Consider the following 23249-nt stretch of genomic DNA (forward strand, 5'->3'; position numbering starts at 1 on the left):
TGCCTTTTAACAAAAGTTGAATTGTTCCTCAGGTGGATGCCAGCATCGAGGCGCGAGCTCAAAGCATAACAGTATTTGCAGTGGGAGTTGGGAGTGAGATCACCAACTCGGAGCTAATCTCGATCGCTAACAAACCATCTTCCACCTATGTCCTGTACGCTGAAGATTACACCACCATTGACCGTATTCGAGACTCCATGGAACAGAAGCTGTGCGAAGGTACGAGTCTGTTTGCTTTCTTCTTTGTCACGACCAAGATGCAACGAGCAACAATTCACCGTTTTCATTCAACAATGCATGCAACTTAAGCATTTGTTGTCATACGCGTGGACGCGATTCATTTTAATGTAGACTTATGCACATTTTTTGTTGTTGTCTAACCAAATGATCATTTTTATTCTAGAGTCCGTGTGTCCCACAAGAATTCCAGTGGCGTCTCGTGATGAGAAAGGCTTCGAGATGATGGTGGGCATGAACATTGAGAAAAAAGGCAAGAAAATTAACGGGTCTCTGGTGTCGGAGACGGCCTTTGCTCTGACTACCTCGACTGACATCACTGAGGACACCAGGTATCATCCTGTTGAGAGAGTTTAATTAATTATGTTCCATGATCAGAAAGTGTGCACGTTAAGCTGCATTCATACAATGCGTCACAAAACTTCTTTTTACTAGAGAGATTTTCCCAGAGGGCCTTCCTCCATCCTACGTATTTGTAGCCACCGTTCGTCTAAAAGGGATTACCAAAGAGTTGAACTTTGACCTTTGGAGGGTGCTATCAAAGGACAAGAAGATCCAGGCTGCAGTGACACTGAATGGAAAGGACAAAACTGTCACCTTTACCGCGACTAAAATGACCAACAAGGAGCAGAGGATTGTCTTCGATATGGGATTCGAGGTGAGTGGTATGAGGATTGTCCCACACAGACCCTTAGTGTCTGAAAAAAATCTGGTAAAAATAGAAGTACTTTTACAGTCAATGTGGGTAAATGGCTAGTTAGGCAAGATTCGCAAAAGAGTCTTTTTGCATTAAATTCCAATAAGTATGCCTTGTTCTGCTGTAACATGGAAAGAACAAATGACGTTAAAGGGCACCCTTGCCACCTTATTTGTTAAAAGCAGTAAAAGTACCTCCTGATAAAAGAAAAGCACTTATTTTAATGAATCACCGAGGATGAAATGTGAAGGATGACAGAGGGGAGCTCACCCTCCACCCCCTCCCCTAACAAAAAAAAAAACAAAAAAAAAACAAACAAGAAAAACCAACTTTCCGAATCTAAACCACGACATTTCCCTGGTGGAAACTAGCCGGTGGATGTGTCGCACCTGGAATGCGTGCTTCGATTTCCATGGCACTTTATAATAACACGTCCTGTCAGACAGCAGCCAGGTTATTTTTTTTTTCCATACGCACACTCCCCCTTCAAATTCTAACACACCTAGACTGAGCGTGGCTCACTGAACAGGGTTGCAATTATGTTGTTTTTTTGCACTTCTTTGAGTTTTATTTATTTTGATGTGGCACAAAGTGGTAGCCTGTGATTTGTCATTTTGAAGACGTTGGCTATGGCTCAGCACATGGGAAACAATGCCTGCTCTGTTCTCCTCACATTTGTATATGGTTTATAGCTTTATTAAAGGACAATTAGGGAAATAATATATTGGCCCATGGTATTTATTATAATTTTTTGAATTAAATACATGTCACTATTTGGGGATATTTTAGGAATACACATCACATCACAGCCACACAAGAAAAAAAAGGGAAAAAAAATTAAAGGGCTGCTAAATATGAGTTCCTTGTATGTGCATCACACAGGATTACCACATACCAGGGATTAACATTCTGTAAGTGGCAGTAATACATATTGTGGGTGCTTACTAACATGCACCTCAAGCTTCAGACTGTAAAGTGAAAATAATTTAAAATATAGTAATCCCCACCAATCGTTGTACCTACCCAGTGAGATTCTCTGAAGCTTCGACTAACAACCCACACTAATAATCTGAAATAATCTTTCGTACCTTCCGTCAGGCTCTTTATGATGGGATGTGGCATCAACTTAAACTCCTGGTGAGACCCAGCCAGGTCACCAGCTTCCTTGACGATCAACAGATTCAGGAAATAACACCGGAGCCAATGGAGCCCATTTACATCAATGGGAAGACACAGGTGGCAAAGAGGCGTGGAACAGATGTCACAGTCCCTGTAAGTCCACATCATGATGATGAATCACTGCACAAAATGTAAACAAGCGAACACATGCCAACATGCCAACATTAGTGTGTATGATGTTGGCTATATTTCGTTTAGCATGCTAATTGCCATCTGCAATTTGGAGCGGGTATAATGTTGACCACTATTAATTTAGCTTCCACATCTGTATTTATTTTCTAAAGTCTTCTTGGCACTAATCGGCTGTTATTGATTTTTTTGATTCACATCAGATGCAAATCCAGAAACTGCGTCTGTACTGTGATCCTCTTCAGAGTGAGAGAGAGACAGCTTGTGAGATCTTCTCTGTGGTAAACCTTTAACCTGATTGTACAGTAATGCAAATATCACTTTTTTTCCGGTTCGACATCTAAGCAGTGTGTCTGCATGTTTATATGTATAATGCTGCCCTGAAATTAACATCCCTCGTCTTCTCTTTTACTTATGGTTCACAGGATGATGAAAGGGTAAGTGAAATCACTTGAATAATTATCATCCCAAATGTGTGTAGGAGTCTATTTATCAAGCACTTCCAAATTCAGGCGGATATAGCTAGAATTGGTATGCAGTAGCTGTTCCTTGTAAACTCCAAGGACAGTCAATCTGGAATTGCTACAAACTTTTAAAGGCAACATTAAAAAAAAAAAAAGTACAGTAAGCAATTTCCAAACATGAACATATTCAATCAGTAAAAGTTTGGGCTGGCTTTGCTATCATAAAAATGAGTCCAATCCTTGCTTCTGCAGTGTCCTCTGAATCGAAAAGCCACAATTACAGAAGTGGACGACTCCTATGGTGTAGTTGGACCCCCTGGGCAGCGCGGCCCGCAAGGACGCACGGTAAAAAAAAGCCGTCAATTGCTGGTTTGTCTTTGAGAATGTCACCGACATCAGCCGGCTCTCTGAATTTCAATGCGGTTGTGTTTTAGTGTGTGAAGCGGTTGATTTTTTTTATTTTTACCTAATTTCCAAGTCACGCCCTTCTCTCATCACATTTGTGGTGACTCCCAACTTCAGTTTTGATTTAAGGTTCAGTTCTTTTTGTTTTGATAGCATTATTGAGTCGTGAGTGGGGTGAAGCAAAGATTTGCAGGGCAGGAAGAAAGTTTCGAACACACCATTGAACTTAGATCCCCACTTTCCACTGACCCTGAATCTGTTAAGCTTTCGAAAGTGAATGAATGCACAGAATGATCCGATTAGCAACCGTGCTAAGCTAACCAGCATGATAAAAGGCGGGAACACGGCAGTGTGTGCAGTAGACCACAACTAAGTGCCAGTAATGATTACCGCCCTCTTTGTAACTTTCTCTGAAGATTTTAAAGTAAGGACGCGGCCAATTTAACAGCTTTTATTGCAGCTTGAGATGGTGCAACCTTTAAATAGTCATTTGGTCCTTCTGAGAAACAGCAGATGGTTTTGATGCAGTTTGGGACATCGGGTTGCTATCTGGATAATGGTGTTGCCGTTTTATTTATTTTTTTTCTTTTCATGTGCATTTCTGTATCAAGGCTTCCTTTATGTTTCCAGGGGGACAAAGGAGAAGCCGGATTACCCGGAGCTGATGGTAAGCCTGTGAGTACGCTGTTTATTTATTTATCTCTGTGCTGTGATATAGTGAATTGTCACAAATTGTGTTATCGCATAATGTATGAACTTCTGTTTTATTTGATATGTTGGAAATTCGGAGCAGAACACCTCTTCAAATGTATCAGTCATGCTGTTTGGACATTTCAAATGTCAAGTACTTTTTTTCCCTCTCTCTCTCTCTCTTTCTCTCTCTCTCTCTTTCAGGGTGAAACTGGGAAGCCTGGCCCTCCTGGAAATCTGGGGCAGAAGGTAAAAATTCTCATGATCAATTCTCAGATGTCTAATGTTTCTTATTTTGTAGGTGAACTGCTGAGTGTGTTCGGAGTTTAGAAAAGGATGTTTAGCCTATTCTCAAATGGAATCATTTATTTCTGCTTTTGGTTCTGTAGGGTGTGGATGGCTCTCCAGGACCAAGAGGACTTCCTGGTTTGAAGGTAAGACTCTGAAGAAGCAGATGAATGAATGTTGGGTCACACTGATAATCACGTTTGTATTAAACGTGACTTTAACCAGGGTGACAGCGGGATGCCGGGGTTACCAGGACCACAGGTAATCATTTATAAAGACGTTTCAAACATGAATTGTTTAATATGTGCATACAACTCCAGTTGAATTAAAATAAGAAATATATAGCAAAGCAGGCCGGAATCTATTGAATTTTAATTTTCAGATTTTTTTTTTTTTTTTGTGAATAAAGTGAATACATATATAAATAATATATTTGTGAATAAAAATGTAAAGCATAGTAAAATAATTCAATAAATGGTAGTGCATGTGTCCTCTTAAGGGTAATTGCATTGCAGAATCACAGTTATTGCCATTGTGATGCCGGAAAGGGTGTTTTACAAATGAACCGTACAAACCCACGAGTAGATAAAGTAATTGGTGACCTTATTTTCATCAACATACAAATTGGTCATGATTATTCATCTCTTTGCCTGTACAGGGTCATCCAGGGGAGAGGGGTCAGCCGGGCCATCCAGGAGAAGTGGGTTTAAAGGTAGGATACGATTATATTGAGGCGGTCAACTGTTCACCCACAGGTTGATGACAACCAAAGGTGTAAAGAAAAAAAAATCTTGACACCGGATTTAGCCGGATGCGTGTGTCCATGTGCGAGTTGTATATGCGTGTATGCGTATCTGTTTCCTCCTATCACCTCACCTTTGGTGGTATTTGAAGTGGGAGGAAAAACAAGATAATGACTGTCACGATGTTGTGTTTGGCCGCAGTCGTGCTACATTTCCGCTCAGAATGTTGATGCAGGTGGAAACGGGGACTCGTCATGATCATGCATCAGTGGGCTGTTTGGGGTCATTATGATCAAAGGTCGGAATGATTGGAAATCAAAAGGAAACATCTCTCACGGTCCTGCTGCTGGGAGAGCATCATTTTTTAGTTGCTATGCAGCTTCACTTCATGGCATTGGGTAGCGGTGAGGATGTTGCTGCATGCCGCGGATGGCCAAGAGTTTGGCCCACATACATGTAGTCAATCGCTGAAACTAAACGTGACTCTTCTATGGCTACACTCAGTATGAGCAACTCGAAAACAGCAAGTGACGAAATCAGAGCACACACAGAGACATCTGTGAGTGCGCCCACTTGTTACATGTGTGCGCCGCTATTTTCGGCCTTCTCTGAACTCCTCGGAGTGTTCTACCACAGCAGCCTAAGCCTACTCAGTAATTTGGGACTCTTCCTGCTATCATAATAAACCGTGTTTCCCCCGGTGGAATCTGGAAGTGTTTTACACCAGAAAGGAGAATGGTGTACAGAAGCCCCGAGTGGAAAGTAAAACATGAATAATATAAATCTCGAAAATGTCAATGCAATTATCACTGTTTAAAGTCCCTGTAAAGTAAATTCTGAGATGTGCTTCATGATACATACTTTGGAAGATAATTTTGGAAAATGCGCAAAGACTGAGAACAATGTAGAACTCAATTGTGGGGCTCTAGGATTTGTCTTTTTCTTATTTTTTTCTGGGCGTGGCTAAAACAGTGCCCCTACTTCACCATCTAAGAACTTGAGCTTCTTTGTTTGCATGATGGATTCTGGCACAATTGCAACGTGCGCTTAGCAATCTAGCAGTGAGTACACCCCATAAATGCAGCTTCTCTTTGGATCTTTCACTGCCATGACCACTTTAGAGCGCCTCGCCGACAATGAGTGAGCACACATCACAGAAAAAAAGACAAACTCTGACTCCCGGTGTTTAGAGTGCCGCTTTAGAGTGCCTCATAGTCAACCATGAGTGCATGCACATCAAGTGTGGAAAGGTGGAAGCACCAGAAGAGTGGAAGAACAAGTGAAAAAAATAAATGAATAAATCGGACGTAACGGCTGACAAGTGGACCGGGACTTTGCGCTCACGAGGCTGTTATAGAGTGCCTCGTTGTCACAGTGTGGAAAAGCCCTGTGCTGACCCAATGTCATATAGTTTAGCCACCGGAAGCTGTGAATTATATTTAAGCAGCTCAAACATGAAGTCGGGTGACTTTTTCCAGATTCAGATGGCCGCTCCGATAAGCCCAGTCGAGCCTTGTAGGAACCGTACAAAAGGGACACGATAATCCTCATTGTCTGGAACAGCACGAGACACTACCAGCGCTGCCTCACAAACACCAATAAACAGATAAGATGCCTTTCTGCACCCAGGTCAGGGAACATTAAACACCCTAACGATTTACTGGAACCGGTCTGCTCTGAGCAGATCACGTGGATAGCAGCACTGTAATTGCCTCTTGAGTGTAGTTTAATACTTAGGTCTGGATTGTCTTCAGACCAAGTGATTTTACTGTACACGTGTGTTTTATTTTACTGTTGATAACACTTGTGACTCTCATGAACATAAGTGGTCTAGAAAATGGATGGACGGATAGAATATTTATACAGTGGATATTTATGTAATTTCGACGTTTTGCTTGGACTGACACTGAACTGAGTGAACAAACAAACATTGGTTGGACGTACTTGAAGTGTGAAGGGTGCATGTTTTGTTTTTCCCTCCAATTTTGTTGACATTTATTTTGGAGCCATCTGAATTTTAATCCAGCACAGGTGAGCCGAAGCCCCCGCAAGTCCAACAAAGACTCAGTTCATTTCCGAGTACACGCGCCGAACTGAGAGAAGCAGTTGCATTTTCCTCGAGTCGCAGTGAAGGAAACGCGCTGCTGTTTTCACAGTGGCGGTACAATTTGACTTTGTCAATGGAACAATCTGTCAGGTTGCTTACAGGGGGAGAATGTGATGTTGGAGTTTTGCTCGGTTTAGTTACACGGCAATTTGAAGCTTACACTGCTTATTCTTTATGATAAAGTATGAAAAGAATGTCACCACAATGAGCCACTGGTGAAATCTTGGACTCTTATCACGCTTCCTGACAGCCTGGCCATTATGGCTTGGCAATGTCCAGTTGACAAGATGGTCCCGGAACTGACGACAGACACAGATTTCCGTAGTTGCGAGTGATACCACTCGATATCCTATTTCAACATGTTGAGGTGGCTTTCAGAGGCTGCGCAGCCAACTTTGACTGGAATCCACTTGCCTTGCTACTAGTTTAGCTGTTGCAAGTTTGTAAGAACACCCAGAAGTCAGTCTTGCCAGATCAAACAAACGCATCGCCTGAAGAAAAATCTCCCGTCAACTGTAAAACATGTCTGGCCCCATTCATGAAGGGCTCCACTGACTCTTAATGAGGCTTGAACTTGAGTACACCATATAAGGTGCGAAACGTTGGCTTTAATCATGCTATGTATGCATCTATTTGCTTTCCCACTGTAAAATCACAAAGCTTGCAAACACCGGAATGTCAAGAAAGCTGATCAGCTCTGTTATTAAACATTTTTGACATTCCATGTGACAGAAAGATGTTACCTCTATCTCCACTCCTCTTGTAATTAATGCAAGTACAATTACAACCTCTTTGCAACTTGAAGCTGATCAAACGGTTTTTGTTTTTTTGGGGGGGCTTCTCCACCGATCAAACGCTCAATTTGGGAAAATGTTGAATGCCTGAAATTATGTTGCTTAGGAAAGTAACACTTGTCCCTTTTGGGGCAAATTAGTGTAATGACAATATTTTTTATAACTCTTTTCTTGTCTCCTGATTCAGAGTCCAGAGCAATTCTAACTTTTCGATTTGTAACACACCGCCAACCTGTATCCCATTTGCATCTCTTATAAAGCCTCCACAAGGAGTAGCCGAGTTGCTTTTTTCAGAAAACACTCTTTGCCCATGTCATTTGTCAAATTCTTAGTAATTTTTTTCACAATATCCATTGGAAGTAATCAAGTTCAGGACTTTTAAACATTCTCGCGGGACATTTACAGAACACACATTTAAGTTGAAGAATGATAACTTTCAGTACAATATTTATGATGAATTAATCACACCAATAGTCGTACCGGGGGATGGCTTGATAATGTAAAGTCCTTTGTATAGCTCCCAAAGGACAACACATTAATACAAACGCAAATACGTTTGAGAGTGCAAACATGAGCAATATTCTCCAAATGAACAAGAGACAATACACCCAACACTTAACTGTAGTCCCATAGTCTAATTAGTCGAGCAATTAATTACAGATATCATGAAGGCCGTTGGTGATAATCATGAGAACGAGATACTGGCCTTGCATACTAAAGTCCAAACCGAATTCATGGGCACTTCATAAGCTATAGCTGGGCATTACTGGCACAGGACTGCAGGTGGCGGTAACGTGCATCACATCGTTCCAACCACATATGGGCAAGCTTTTTAGTCTGATTATCTGCGCAGTCCATTGCCACACTATAATAAAGGGCAGGAAAGTGAAACCGATGTGACCTTTTATTCATGCCGTAAAGCAAAGCAGGTAAAATGTATTGCACGGTTATACATTGTTCAGCTGCCCTTTCAATGTATTAATGCTCATGTCAGGTCTCCAGCTCCAGTGGACAGTATTTAACCCGAAACATGTGAACCCGTCTCTCTAGCTGGAGCAATATACAGCAAAGTCCGTTCAATAAATGGAAAGTGCCAGTGCCACTGTTCTTCTATATTTGCTCTTACTTTACACACCCAGAGACGTATGACATATATTGCGTTGCTTCTTGACTTTATAATTATGCAGTCTGCTGCTCCTCGTACTTTGAAGGGGAAAAACTGATGTTGTAGAGAGCTAATTCACTTGTTTCTTCCCTGCCAGCATACCGCATTTTTTTTTTTTTTTAACTTCAAATACATGGTTGGTGAAGTTGGAATCTTTACTGTGTGCAGAAAATCAAATAAAAAAGCCTTTACTGTATACCCATGCCGTTTCACATACTATAAGCTGTGTACTGAAACAACCTGATAATGCCTTGGGGTCGACTTCAAGTCCCAAGAGGTGGAAAACATTTTATTTCGGTGGATGAATACACCGTTTAATATGTTGCACCTTGGGGTGACGGATTTGAGTTTGACATGGAATTACAGTAGATTCATTTTTCCCATTGACCTAAGCTTGTAAGGCTATTTGAAAGACAAGCTAGTTGTTTACTCAAGTTCAGTTCAGTAAATAGGTTGGACGGGTTCAAATGTTGACTTAACGATTGAATGTCAGCGCGACTTGGCAAATGAAGCAAGGGTATAGTTTGAGTGGCATTCAAGTAGACAGGTACTACGCAAGTGCCATCAGTGGAATTATTGCACATTTTTATTTTCCGTATGTTCCGTAGAATTAAGTTGCTGTGTACGTATTTTTTGTTTGTGTTTTTTTTTCAGCTTTTTGCTCAAAGTCATTTGGGATCATCTCCAGTTCACCCAGTCCGTGACGCAAATGAGAGTAAAACAGCATCCATCCGCAGTTGCTCAGTAGGGTGATCTGAGACATGCTTTGAATATGTTAGCATTAAAACAGACAATAGATTAAAAGTATGACATACATACGGTCAGTGTTTTCAAAGGCAATTTTTAAACAAGATCTATTTTTTTTTAATTGTATTTTTCTAAAAGTGGTGACAATAGCAAAATACACAGAGTAGGATTGCACCCAACTCCAGCGACATGAGATTCGTTTAAAAGCCCGTTTCACATGTTCATTGCCACTGAAGCACATTGGAACAAATTCCCCGGCAAGCCAGTCATGGTATACTGCAGCTGTTCAACAAACAACATAAAAGTACTGAAAGGTCGGAGAGCAAAACCAAGCAGTCGAATCTTGTGACCGAGGCCTGGTTGCAACTTTAATTATACGCCGTGTTGTGGTACGGCATGTGTTAGTTTGTTGTTCCGCTGGCCACAAGGTTCCCCACAAACTCTGTGTCCGTGCGTCACAGCACAAGAGTCATGAAATGATACTCTGCAGTCCGTAGTGAGCATTTTTCAGTGAGGTGGCACGAATTAGCGGCAGGGAGGCAAACTCGAGGCGGGAGTTGAAAACGAGAGACGAGACGGAATGTAAACTTTGGAACAAAGGAGGTCAAGCAAGCTATAGGGAATGCATAGATGGATGGCTCGTTTCATCACAAATGAGACAAAGCGCGGCAGCTGATTGGTTGATACAGTCTTACTGATAGACATAAAGATTTTTGTCGATTGTATATAAAATTCTGATGAATACGGTGTCCTAAATGAATATCTTTCCAAAATGAAAACGACTGTTTGTTTTTATGTCATGTTTTATGTCATGTGCATTCCCCTTTTATTCATTTATTTTTTTCATCTGATGTTAGCAACAATGTTATTGGCACATTTGTCACCTCAATTATATGTTGCCAGATTGTGGGTCTACAATTTGTACACAGTACACTCAAATTTGTTGCTATATATTTAAAAGGTGGATCGTTTTGTCCTCTGTCGGGGGACAGTCAGTCTCGTGTTCGTGCTCTTTGTGTTTCCAAACCTTGACGGGGCAGACTGCAGCAACAGGAACTCGACATTTAATTCTAAACTACCCGCTCTTGTCTCTTCTCAGGATGTGTTTGATGAGTCCTTCTAATCTTATCCTCTTTTTTGGCAGTGTTGACAAGCTTACCCGACAAAATCTTAGATAATCATCACACATTATTCAGGAAGCACATCTTGTAAAAGCGCTGACACATGTGTCATGTCCTTAGGGTGATCCTGGTGCTGTTGGAGATCCAGGAGCCCCGGTGAGTACACGGGGGACCGATATTTCATATTGCATTACACCGAGGGGTGTAATAAAATCAACATGAAATTCTGTGCGATCAAAAGAGCGTGACTTGCAGAACATGTCAACAAAACAAAGTTGCCGTTAACCCAGCGTTTTGTGGAGAGGGGCGCCGCGCTATTTTTATGTGAACTGGGCACACGTGAGATTTGAAGGAAAAGAGTCATTAGGACATCAGCATGAGAACTCGCATGCTTTATTTTTGCAGTACAAACACCGGTACACTTACAGCCTGCCTTTAAGCAAACACACACGCAAATACTGGGAAATTGGATGGCAAGAGCTGTCTCGGGCCTACGCACGCGGACAAGGTGCAGTCAGAAGTAATTATAACATGGTGGAGGAAATAAATCTGTCTGTCTGTGATGCGGCGACACCAAACAAGAAAAAAAAAACCTGTTTGTGTGAAAGCAAATGTACATTTACATTGAGCTGAACAAAAAGAAGTCCCCCCCACCCCAAGTCAAAGTTTCAGAAAGTTTCTATCTCACCCGAGTGTTATAGAAAACGACTGGAATGCTCAACTCGCAAAGCCAAATCCCCCTCCGCCTTTTTTTTTTTAAAATCTTCCGCTTTGATGTTTTAGTTTAAAGGAAAGCAGTGTGTATTTAGTCCAACACTTTCTTATTTCTTCGCTAATATACAGACCTAATGAATTTTCCCAATACTTCACTTTATTCAGACACCTGAAAGCTGTCCATTCGCTGCAGTCTGATCATCAGAAGAGGGAAGGTTAAGGAGTCTTATGAGTTCAATTCAGTGGCGAGCATCCACTCTTTCGGGATATTAAGGCTATGGAACGTCAGCATGAACTTTAAATGCACTATATAACCTTAGCAGCTGAACTTAACTTGACCCTCGCTGAAGACTTGACTGCATGTGTCCTGTTCAAGGTTTGAGCGCGTTTTGCACAACTTGCTATTTTTTGAAAAAGGACGTGAATGGCACCATTCACAACAAGTGACCAATACAAATTGTCCAAAGATGTCCACTTTTTTTTTTGTCCTTTGCAGTTTGTTGGTATGTTTTTTTTGGCCCACTTGAAACTGATTCCCATCACAAGAAAACAAACACAACAACAAAGATGCAATTGTAAAAATGCGTTCTTATTAGTTAGTTTCATATTCAGTATTTACCTTCAATATGGTGGTATGGTTTGATGATGGATCGATGGCTTGAAAATGACATAACATGTTGCTCTGACATCATCAGGGTGTCCAGGGACCACCAGGAGAAGCCGGCCCACGTGGACCTCAGGTAAACGGCAAACCTGGATGAATCTTGGCAGAATGATGACGATTACTTAAAAAAAAAAATGCACCATTGTGTTTTTTTGCAGGGAGAGAAAGGGTTCCAAGGACCACCTGGGATACAAGGACCACCGGTTGGTTCCACTTTGCTGTGAAGTTTTGAAAGAATTAGCTTCAAGACTTATTTGACAATTTTCAGATTGTTGGGGGGGAAAAAAAACAAACAAACAAAAAAACCCAGCACTCTTCGGCAGCACAATTGTGCATAATTGTGTAGCCCGTCATCGGTGAAGGCTTTCAATAATATCGTGGCAGTAGCACGAGCACAATGTGACATTATGAGGATGAATTGCTGGCTGCAGTTGCTTTGTCCACCTCCCCAATGTTTTTGAACCATGTGGATGATTATGCATTTTGTCCTCTGCTTTGCTGCCCTCTTGTGACATAGTGGTAGACTTAGAGGGCAGGACAATAAAGCAGCCTCACAGTACTTTTTTTTTTTTTTAATGACATATGGCCCCACGTGAGAGAAAATAGCACGACCTATCAAGATAATGCAATAGAGGTGTTACATAAAGTGAAGTTAATATGTTTGACTTCCATGCAGGGCAAAAAAAAATGTGGTACCCACTACGTAGAAGTAAATGGCGCAAATGTGAGTGTGAATATTTGCCTGTCCCTGATTGACTCGTTCAGGAATAGTCCACCTTTCGCTTTCAGTCAATTGGAATATGCTCGAGCTCCAAGGATGACTTGGAGCAATGTTTAATTACCGTAGCATCCATGGGTCTTTCTGGCACTGTGGGTGCCTGTCAGAGTACGCGGCGCGGGTCGGCAGCTTGGCCGCCGTTCACCTCTTAGACACCCCCACGTCCGCTGGGTCCAGGGGCAGATTCAGGACAGAGCTGGCGCACCACTCCGTTTGTTAATCCCGCTTTTGTCTTTTGTCGAGATGCTGCTGCCCAGCAGACCACATCATGAAAGATGTCTGGCGCGCACCACAGTGTAAGACAAAGTCTCACGGACTCCAAAAGGCCCGGCTATTGTTAGACCCGAATAAATGGAAAATAAATCAAGTGGCATGTCCGGTTTCCAATATTTTATCCTACGGCGAATTGAAGGGATCAGAATGCGGTGGGACGGTTGTGTGTGTTTCGAACGCCATATATGCTGTTCTTCCTTAAACTCTTTTTGGTCCCTGGACTTATTTTGGAAGTTAAGTAGGGAGAAAGATGAATAGAACGAAACTCACCTTTCAATTAAATGTCCGAATATTATCGTGCTGTGCAATACAGTTAAGTTAAATTGTAGCCATTTTGGACCTGAAAAGCAACTATGCCGTCGAATTAACACCTGCCTGCTTATTTATACATTAAATGGAAATCTGCAATGTGGAGTTGAGTAATTATAGTCTTTTTTTTTTTTTTTTAACCATCACATCAGATGTGTCGCTCCGCTGCAATTAACATATTTTCATCCCTAAAATCAAAATTGTATGATTACACAGTCATCAGACTTCCCTCCCCCACTATTATCGCCGACTTGGTATCCCCCCTGAGAGTCAATCATCACACACACAGTTTTTTTTTTTTTTTTTTGGTCTACAGACACAAACTTGTTATTCAAGTTGTTTGAGGGTGGGAGCGTGGGCGAGGTGCACTTGAGGTTAGAAGTTTTGGCAGTCAACATTTTTAGCGTTTCAATCACAGTGCTGCCAATGTTCCCATTCGTGATTCGTATTGCTTCGATGTTGTTGTCGTGACCAGTTAGAATTATTCTTGCCAAAATAATAATCTACAATGTCTGATCAGCAGATGGATAATGTCACTCAAAGTAAACCAAAAAATGATATGACATTTGAAAACAGATTTTAAAAATGCTGCATTATTGAAAAAGACCATTTAAAAAAAAAAAAAAGACCACGGAGGTCACAACTTGCTCATCAAATACACCGCCGCGAGCCGGCCTCTCAATGCAGCACTCCGTTTGGTAGCTTAAGATTCGGCAATGTGTGCGCCTTTGCCAGAATGCAAATGCGGCGCATGCGTGCGCGTGGACCTGAGCCATCTCATTTCTCCCCCAGTGCCTCCTGACTAAGCCGTCATGCACTCTGTCACATTCAGCCCTTAGCACAGTGTGTCTCTTTCATCCAACTCTCTCTTCCCTCTCCTCATCCCTTTACTCTCTCGTCCCCCTCGCATCACTCCCTCGTCTTTCTCCCCCCCACCCTCTTTCCCTTCCAATATCCACCCTCACTACCATGGACCCCCAGAGACTGCCGGCAGAGATCAGCCAAGATCGTCGCAGGGTCTGTGCGTTGAACGTCATCATTAGTTATTATGCTAATGGGACTCCCCAGTCGACCGGCTCTATTCTCAGCCTGTTCAAATATCCCCAACTCCTTCCGTAATCATGTTACATTCTTGTGGAGGAAAACTTCATTTTGCTTATTTGGCAGGGATGGAGTAAGCCGGTTTGGAAATCAAATTGTCAGCCTGTCTTGACCATATGAAAATCGCCATTCTGTTGGCACTTGGAATTCAAACACACGGACGCACATGTCAACCTTTATTGGGGGTCTAAATCCTTCAACACAGTCATAGTATTGATAAAATATACGTTAAGAGCTTGTGATTCCATCACAATTGAAGAAGGAGGTGCACGACACGCTGATATGTCCATGACCTTGGAATGCCCCATGCCGTTTTTTTTCAGTGTGTTTACACGATGCAGCACAGAGATAGCGGATGCACGATAGGAACAGGAGGAGGTGGTGGAGTAAATTGATTTTTGTTTTTTTTTTTCCTAGAAGGCCGATCCCGCTTGTTTTAACAAGAATGGTAATTCATCATTAGACAATTCAATCAGCCAGCACAAAATAAATGGCACATTTGCGTGACATTTTTCTGAATGCTTTACGACACTTTCAATTAACAGAGTAGATGAGTTTCGAGTGAACTAGCAAGTTTGCAATTGGTTTTATGGTCATTCTTATCAATCGATGCCATCATTGAAAGGTTTCCAAAAGCTATTGAAAGCCCTTAATCACAGAAGAAACACAATCTCTGTTTGGTTTTCATTATGGTGTTGTTGTAAAATCCACTTAGATTTCGTCATCATAAGAACTCATTTCCACGCTCGGTGCAGGCGTCGGCGGAGCTTTTTGGAAGTTCGATTCCAATCGTTGGCACCCATTATAGTGTTGGAAGACAGAGGTCATTTGGCTGCAAGGATGTTCAGATTGGAGGCATTGCAGATGAAGCAAATCCATAATGGGGGGGGGGGTAAAAAAAAACAAAAACTCAATTGTTATTGTGCGGAGCATCGGGTGACAAAATAGCTTCATTTCATTCACAAAGTATTTCTGTCGAAAATAGAGAAAGCTATCTGGGATTCCGCTGAAATACTGAGATTGGCGCTTTTGGTGCTTTTATACAAGGAATGAGACCTGTAATGGACCGGGAGTGCAATTACTACACATTTACGATCATTTTCAGGTCTATTATCCCTCTTTAAATGGCCATTTAAACCATGCTATATCGAATGCAACTAGCTGTATGGTCCACCCTCACTCACTTGCATGCTACGTTGTTGCCTCTAACAAACACCGTGTGTGTTTTCTTCAAGGGGAACTGCGCTGATGCACGGGTTAATACTTGTCTCGGTTCACCAGGGCAGAAGGTGAGTTGATCAGATTATAGACTTTCTTCCATTGCTAAGGTCTGACCTTCAGTATCTACTGTTCAGCAGATACAAAAAAAAAAGTCGAAACAATGTGACCTGTAACCTGTACAACTCAGTTGGAGGGGAGAAAAAAAAATGTGTTCAGGGGGAAAATAATTCTCAGATCACGGGTGAGCTGGAGTTTATCACTGTTAACCTCAAAGGAGAAGAGGGGGTACATCCTGAACTCCTCCCCAGTTAACGCACGAAGCACATTGAGATAAATAAACATTCACACTCACGTTCACCAGTTTAAAGTCTTCAACGAACCTAACATGCATTTGTTTTTAACCTGGGAGGAACGTGAGAGCCCTTGGACACCTTCGACTGTGAGACAGATGTGTGATCCAACGCATATTAAGCTCCGTTACTCATAAATTAAAAAAAGCGTAACCCGGTAACTGTAAGCCTGAATGTTTTTTTTTTCTTTCTTTTTCAAATTCAACCATATGCAACAGGCACACTTCAGCATGATCAATTTAAGAAGTCATCACAGGGATTGGCTGTGCTACAGTATACCAGTGCTTCCTCAGCACGTATTTTAGCGTAGAAATATTTAAGAGCACACCACCAAATGAATGTACGTTTATTTTTTTTTGTTTGTTTTTCCAAATGTACATTTCCAGGGCTCAACAGGGGAGCCAGGTTTTCCAGGGCTGCCAGGTGCCCCAGGCCATCCAGGGTACAAAGGTCATTGGGTAAGAGTCCCTAACGCTACGTGTGAGCAAAACTGTTTTCGCCTTAAGTAAAAGATGGCCTTAAATTTCAAGCTTGATGAATAATTTATTGGTTTGCTATGGGGCATCGACATGTTTGGTTTTCCATGTCGCGTATGACTCTTTTTACTTTAATGACGTAGATTCGGCTTCATGTCCTCGCTGCATTGCACCAAAGGGCATCATAGATAATTCTAATTCTACTTGTTTTACATCCAATCGTTTTGTTTTCTTTGGATTCTTGTTGTAGGTATTAACATAAATGTTTTCTGTAGGGAGAAGTGGGAAAGCCTGGCCCAAAAGGAAATAAGGTACATTACTTCTGGTTTGTTATTTCCTCAGCAACTCGCTTTTGCTTGTGACAAATACTTCACATATGAAATGTTAACATAGTCGTTGAGTCACTTTTTTTTTTTTTTTAAACATAGCATAGCATAGTCATATAAATGAGACATTGATGACCCACGCCACTTTACTGCATTATGTGCTCATGATCCGAGTCATAAAACTTAGGTAGTGACTTTGTCACCATAGCGAGCACTCAGATCCCGAAAGCGATCAATCTAACAACTTGTTGTTATTGGAGAGTTTTTGAGACATTCTCTAACAATGAACATTGAAACAACAAGAATGTGCAAGCCGAATAAAGTACGAACATGGTATTCGTTCATGTGCAAAGTCAAGTCTTGAATTTCCCTAATTGCCACCACAAAAAGCCTACCAAAGGCAAAATATACAGGGGAAGCTGTCATGCATCATTTAGAAGCAAAGTCTGCCAAGTTTTTAATAGCTTTGAAACAGACAATGACAGTTCCGGAACACTGGTTTTAGAACTCTTCTCCGCTTAAACAACAGCACTTGTCAGAAAGGAACTTATACATTTCTCGACAACAATTTCGTTGAGAGCGGCTGTGAGCAATGACTTTATACTTTTTTTTTTTTTTTGGTCGAGATCTATTTTTGAAAAATGTACATTTAACATTTGTAATAATATAGGACAACACAGAAATCCCCTTCTAATTCACTAAGTACTGAGATGTTACATTTTTTTTTTTCCCCATCTGCCAACACTGATGGGAGGGAGGGGGGTGGGGATACACTTGTACCGCAGCCAGCCACCGGGAGGCAGTTGAGGTCTTTTGCCTTTGCAGTACTTTGGACCAGCTCTCTATCTGCAGTATTTATGCCCATCTTTCCTCCTTCATGAAAGTAACACATCGAATCATGACAACAGGACAGTGAACCAACTTATTGCTCTTAAAAGGAGGCGGATAATATACTACGCCATTGGTACATGCATCGACGAGATACCGTATAAGCATACCGATACATTTGCCTATTGCAATTCATTTGTGGCTGTTTGTTGAATTTCCACCCGTTAGCTACAATCGGTTACATTTGGTTCATCACTGTTAATCACACATATAAGCAGTGCACGGGTCATTTCATACAAATACATACACACAGGTCTGTTACCAAAAAACCGTTTTCGCCATCGAGAAAACAAGGGAAGAAAAGTGAGCGACATGGCAACATCAAGCTAATTGCTGTGAGCGGCGGTAGATCAAAGAAAAGCATACATGTTATGAAAAATGAAGAAATAAATAAAAATCCCATTAAACAATGCACCGTTTGAACAGAATGATTGGAATTGTATGGCGCTTTACGATCTTGTCCGTGAAAACAAAGAAAATAAATCAGCCAATGTTGGTGCCTTAATTGTCCTTCAACTCTGGACTGATCACGATGCGACAAGATTCCTGCCCAACCTTAAGTCGATGGCATGATATAGTCTCGCTTTCAAATTAAGAAGTCAAAGCATGCGATAAAATTTGCTTGATGCAGCGTGTGATGGGAAGGGAAGGAGACGAGTGAGTATGAGAGCTTGCCGACGTGTCTTTTGTAAGTCACATACGAGACAGAAAGAGTCGGGTTTGTTAAAGGTTACCGCGAGCTAGTTCTTATCCTTTCTCTCTGTGGGTTTCTGTTATTGGCTGCTCGAGGTAAGCATGACCTTTTCTCCTCTCTCTGTCTCTCCATTTTTTTATTTTTTTATTTCATTTTTAACACGCAAGCGTGTTTCCATCAGTTGCTGCATATATTATCTCATCTACGCACACAAAACACAACATAAGAAGAAATACGGTATGCGTCGGATGTAAACAAACAGACGCAAACATTTCCCTAATTGTGATGTGTCTCAACGCAGGGGGACCGAGGGGGAGATGGCGAGCCGGGAACTCCAGCTATACCTGTAAGTGCGGGCGTCTTCTTCTGCTTCCACTAGGTGACGGTAATGCTTATGTTTTTTTTTTGTTTTTTTTGCTGCTGCAGAGGGACTGAAAATGGGAATGTGTGTTTGGGTGAATCTTAATGAGTTTATGGAGAACAAGTGTCTGCACAAGGGCACGGGGATGAGGCAAAATCCTCCGGAAGAACAATGTCTTGTCTTCAAGACCTAATTTCGGAGTTACAGCCTTTTAATGCGGCTTGGGGGCTCCTATTTCTACCCAAAGCCTGTCAAAGCGGGAACCGTGCCCATGCTGAACCCCAATCATATTGTTTCTTTTTTTTTTTTCCCCAATTTTGTTGAAAATGGTATTTAAAAAAAAGGAACACAAAACAAGTCTCTGCAATATTATGGGAATTGGACTGCTTTTTTAAGAAATATCATCTCTTCCCAAACCACTGCTGACGTGCCCTTGAATCAGTCACAGTAACCCCAATTGCTCACATGTATTGCAAATCATACCAGATGAACGTACATGTCCTAACAAGTTACATGTTGTTAAACTGCTTTCCATGACTGAATTTGGTCAGATTATTCAGGGATGTTCTTAATTAGCGCAGATTCGTCCAGATCATGTCTGGTGAGGAATCTATTCTGGTTTCTATCATGTAGTTAGCTTCATGTTTTAGTACACTTTTGGTTTCATAAAAAATATACCGTATATATCAACTACATTCCACCATCTTCAAAGAATACGATATAATCATTATCATTTTTTTTTCCCCATCAAACATCTTGCACTGGTGACTGAGTCTACAGTAGAATCTTGAAACATGGAGGCCATGACTCTCCATCACGCGAGGATAAGATGACAGACATTTCTGAGTGTTCTGCGATTTCCCACTTCCAAGCCAAGATTTGTATTTCATTATTTTCCTAATGACACTGAATAAGTTCCATTTGAGACCCAGTCCAAGTATTGATTACCCCGGTATTGATCGTCACATCCCCCGAGAGGGATTAGACAATGAATCCAATCAGTGCACGTGCGTGTGCGCATGCAAGTTCATGTGCGTTTATTTTTGCGTTCGCCGCCGGCACGTGTATCGCATGGAGATATAGTTGTGTAATCTAAGGCCGTGACACCTGAGAAACGTAAAGCGATTCTATTTTTCGGTGTGCAGGTTAAATGTTGACTCTGGAAAGCCGGTGTTGAGCGGCAGGGCCAGATCTCCATGCGGCAAGCTCCCAAAGCGAAATATATCGGCGGCGAATCACAAATGTGTCACCGCTGAAATGTGCAGGACGATTTGTCTTCTGGAAAACTTCCTAATTCTTACGCGGCTGAATCAGTACGGTGTGGTTTAGAAGACTTTTTTTTTTCTTCTCGGCTGCAAAGACTATATAAAAGGAGTCCCAATCTTTTATGAGTATGATATTTTTAGAACAGCGCGGAATGCTACGATTGAAATTTGCAAAAATAATGCGAGACGAAGTGAGAATCCAAAACGTTGGACCTGATTCACATGGTGCTGAATCTATTTGTGGGCAGCATGACCCAGCTCAATAAAAGAGTTCCAACTCGACAGACGATTACGCGGGGAAACGTAATTTTTTTTTTTCCACAAGTTTGTCCGAGCTTGACGCACACCTCTTGCCTCTTCGCACATCAGCCCCTCCCGAGCTTTTGTCCCCATTGCCAGATTCCAGCGGCAACCCGTGAAGCTCCGTTGAACAGTGCTGGTACTTTATGGTGGCCACACAAAATCTTGACACTTTGGACACAATTTAGACATTTTCACCGTGGGAGCTTCTGCACGTTTTTGTGCCACCTCGGTTTCGACCAGCTGTGCCTTTTGAGTTATCCGACACGGTCCATACAAAGCTGCAGCGTGAGCACTTCACATGCATTGCAGCAAAATGTCATTTTCCTCATTGTAGTCCAGTGAAAATGTAGAGTCAAAAAATATAACCGAGTGTCAGCGGCGGGCATGGGCGAGCCGACGCCTTTGAGTAGGCCGTGTGAATCAGGTCCAACTTGTCACGATCCAAATCACACGCGCGGGGTCCACAAACTGGGGAAGCTCAGCAGCCGGTGAACATGAACACTCCAGGCGGGAGTCGTAAAGGCTTCAAGGCAATGTTCATGCCGTAGACTGTATGTTGGCGCTGCGCAGGTGGTTGCTAAGACTCCCCAGCTGCTCTTCCTGTTCGATTCAGCTCTGTGTTTCCGAATCAGGACATTTGAGTGCATTCAAGTCAATTCATAACAACTGGAACAACAATCAGAATGTATTATTCATTTTCGGTGTTGTTAGACACCGTTACAAATATAATGGGAGTGAAGTTGTCATTTTAGTTGTCATCAAGGACTTTTTTTTTTGCTTTAGTTCACTTGTTTTGTTCATCATCCAGCAGGGAGGCAAGAAGCATTGTGCTCGGGAATTAAATTCAGGCCAACGCAGCACAACCGAGTGAACTTGCCTCAGTGTTTGCTACCAAACAGTTGCCACTATATTGGTTCATTAAACATCTAATCTAAAAAGTAATCTCCAAAGACACATGTTTAAATACTTTGAACAGAACAAGCTTATTTTCTTCCTTCAGCACTTGGATGGATAAAATTACTCGCCAAGGGGCCTGTTTAGAAAAAAAAATGTCATTTGCAAGCTTTGATTTGCAATGCGACATTATTTCCGCTCGCAATATCATCGCTAATCCAAATCATGTTTGCGATCCATGCCTGTGAATGAAAGGGCCTCCATAGAGGCAACAGTCATTTGTGAAACATGACACCCGCCGTCAGAAAGGATTCATTACAACGAAAATAAGGTATTTTCGGGGGGGGAAATTGAGCGCTCCGAGAGTCTCGGCGACATGTTCAAGTGTTTAATTCGGCAAAAGAGCCCGACAGAATGGGTGTTCGCGGCAGATGCTGTTTTCAAAAGAATAAAAGAATCACAAATGCATTTTTCATGACATTACGTTCAAATACAAAAGGAGTGTTGGAGATTGCATTGGAATAAGCAATCCAAAACGTTGTGTAAGCCGAGGGCTTTGACGTCGGGTGTGCGCGTGCGGCGGTTGCAGCTCTGCATCCCTAACGCAGAGCTGCGAGCGTCGCTCCTCTGACACTCCCGTCTCAGCTTTTGATATGTAAGCACTCATTTCTAATGTTTCACCATTTCTTCCCCGTCTCCTTTTTCATCCCCCGAACCTCTCTGCTCTCTTTTCTTTCTTGCATCAGGGCCAAGTGGGACCCAGGGGAAGGGAAGGAGAGGTATGTCAAATTAGACTTTGCGGTATTAGATATAATCCATTCTCTCTCATTCTGCCTCACCGTGAGGAGCCCTGACAAGCTTGCGCGCGGCGGCTTCTTTGGAAGACTTACAGAGCCAATACCTTCAGGCTTGGGGAAATCTAACCTTCCCCCGGGCAAAAATATACATCACAAAAGCATTCTTTCCAAAGCCAGAACACATTTGATATAGCAAACACTTTATACTGTACTGTCTGCAGCATTATAAATTTATGGAGCTCGAGCGTTCCCCCGGTTGCGAACGTGCTGTCTCATTTGTTGATGATGTATAAAACAGACTTCTCCCCTGCGGCTGCATCATTTTGGATGGCGAACAAATAACCGCTGCAGGCTTTCTTTAATTTTTTTTTTTTTTTAAACGATCATGTCACCACATTATCGAAAGAGGGGAAAAACCTATTTGCTAGATAGTTAGGTCGTCGCATGCAGCAATTCCAGTGGAAATTGTGAAATGACATGTTCGATTGCAACCTGGATGGAGCCTGATTCAGTGTTTCGCATCGTCTCTAGTACCATGTTAGTTAGTCCCCACCACTTATCGGCAAGTTACAGAAAAATAAAATCAAATATTTTGTATTGATACTTTGCTCACATTCACAGTAGGGGTGGTAATTACTCATGAAATGACATTATTGTCATATTTTATGATCAGGACATGTCAATTTTTGGTCGAAGCAACAAAATCGTAAGGTGCATATCATCATAATTCGTTCAAAATAATTAAACAATTCATTTGTCAAGCAGTGGACAGACACAACCAATACGCAAAATGTCAATCGAACAATTCAGGCAAAGTGTATGCCATTTTCCATTGAAAAAATAAATAAAAAGAGATGCATGTAGTACCCTTGACACAAAATATTTTTGTTTTGGATCGATCCTAGATGCGACTGCTGTTGACAGTACCGTGCTCAAGTCTCGGCCACCATGAAATTTCTTGTTTTATCAGTCATATGATGACTCCACCGAGGCCTTTAGGCCAAGTCATTAAAAAAAAAAAAAAAAAAAAAAAAAAGAAAGAGGGGCCCCGGCAACACGCGAAGGCGGG

General features: G+C 41.9%; 1 protein-coding gene across 1 annotated transcript in view; it reads left to right on the forward strand.

The window, feature by feature from the left end:
* LOC109530269 (collagen alpha-1(XXI) chain-like) overlaps positions 1 to 23249 on the forward strand; it is a 35217-nt gene that overhangs the window by 5426 nt on the left and 6542 nt on the right. Inside the window, exons 6-25 of the mRNA XM_019893863.1 lie at positions 33 to 219; positions 404 to 569; positions 673 to 895; positions 2033 to 2206; positions 2446 to 2523; positions 2668 to 2679; positions 2959 to 3051; positions 3742 to 3786; positions 4006 to 4050; positions 4191 to 4235; positions 4315 to 4350; positions 4748 to 4801; positions 10887 to 10922; positions 12176 to 12220; positions 12303 to 12347; positions 15841 to 15894; positions 16563 to 16634; positions 16928 to 16963; positions 18862 to 18906; positions 22130 to 22162. Of these exons, the coding sequence (XP_019749422.1) occupies positions 33 to 219; positions 404 to 569; positions 673 to 895; positions 2033 to 2206; positions 2446 to 2523; positions 2668 to 2679; positions 2959 to 3051; positions 3742 to 3786; positions 4006 to 4050; positions 4191 to 4235; positions 4315 to 4350; positions 4748 to 4801; positions 10887 to 10922; positions 12176 to 12220; positions 12303 to 12347; positions 15841 to 15894; positions 16563 to 16634; positions 16928 to 16963; positions 18862 to 18906; positions 22130 to 22162 (1524 nt within the window). The remainder of the gene's footprint in view (positions 1 to 32; positions 220 to 403; positions 570 to 672; positions 896 to 2032; positions 2207 to 2445; positions 2524 to 2667; positions 2680 to 2958; positions 3052 to 3741; positions 3787 to 4005; positions 4051 to 4190; positions 4236 to 4314; positions 4351 to 4747; positions 4802 to 10886; positions 10923 to 12175; positions 12221 to 12302; positions 12348 to 15840; positions 15895 to 16562; positions 16635 to 16927; positions 16964 to 18861; positions 18907 to 22129; positions 22163 to 23249) is intronic.

This window comes from Hippocampus comes, unplaced genomic scaffold, assembly GCF_001891065.2.
Source record: "Hippocampus comes isolate QL1 unplaced genomic scaffold, H_comes_QL1_v1.1 scaffold348, whole genome shotgun sequence".
NCBI lineage: Eukaryota > Metazoa > Chordata > Actinopteri > Syngnathiformes > Syngnathidae > Hippocampus > Hippocampus comes.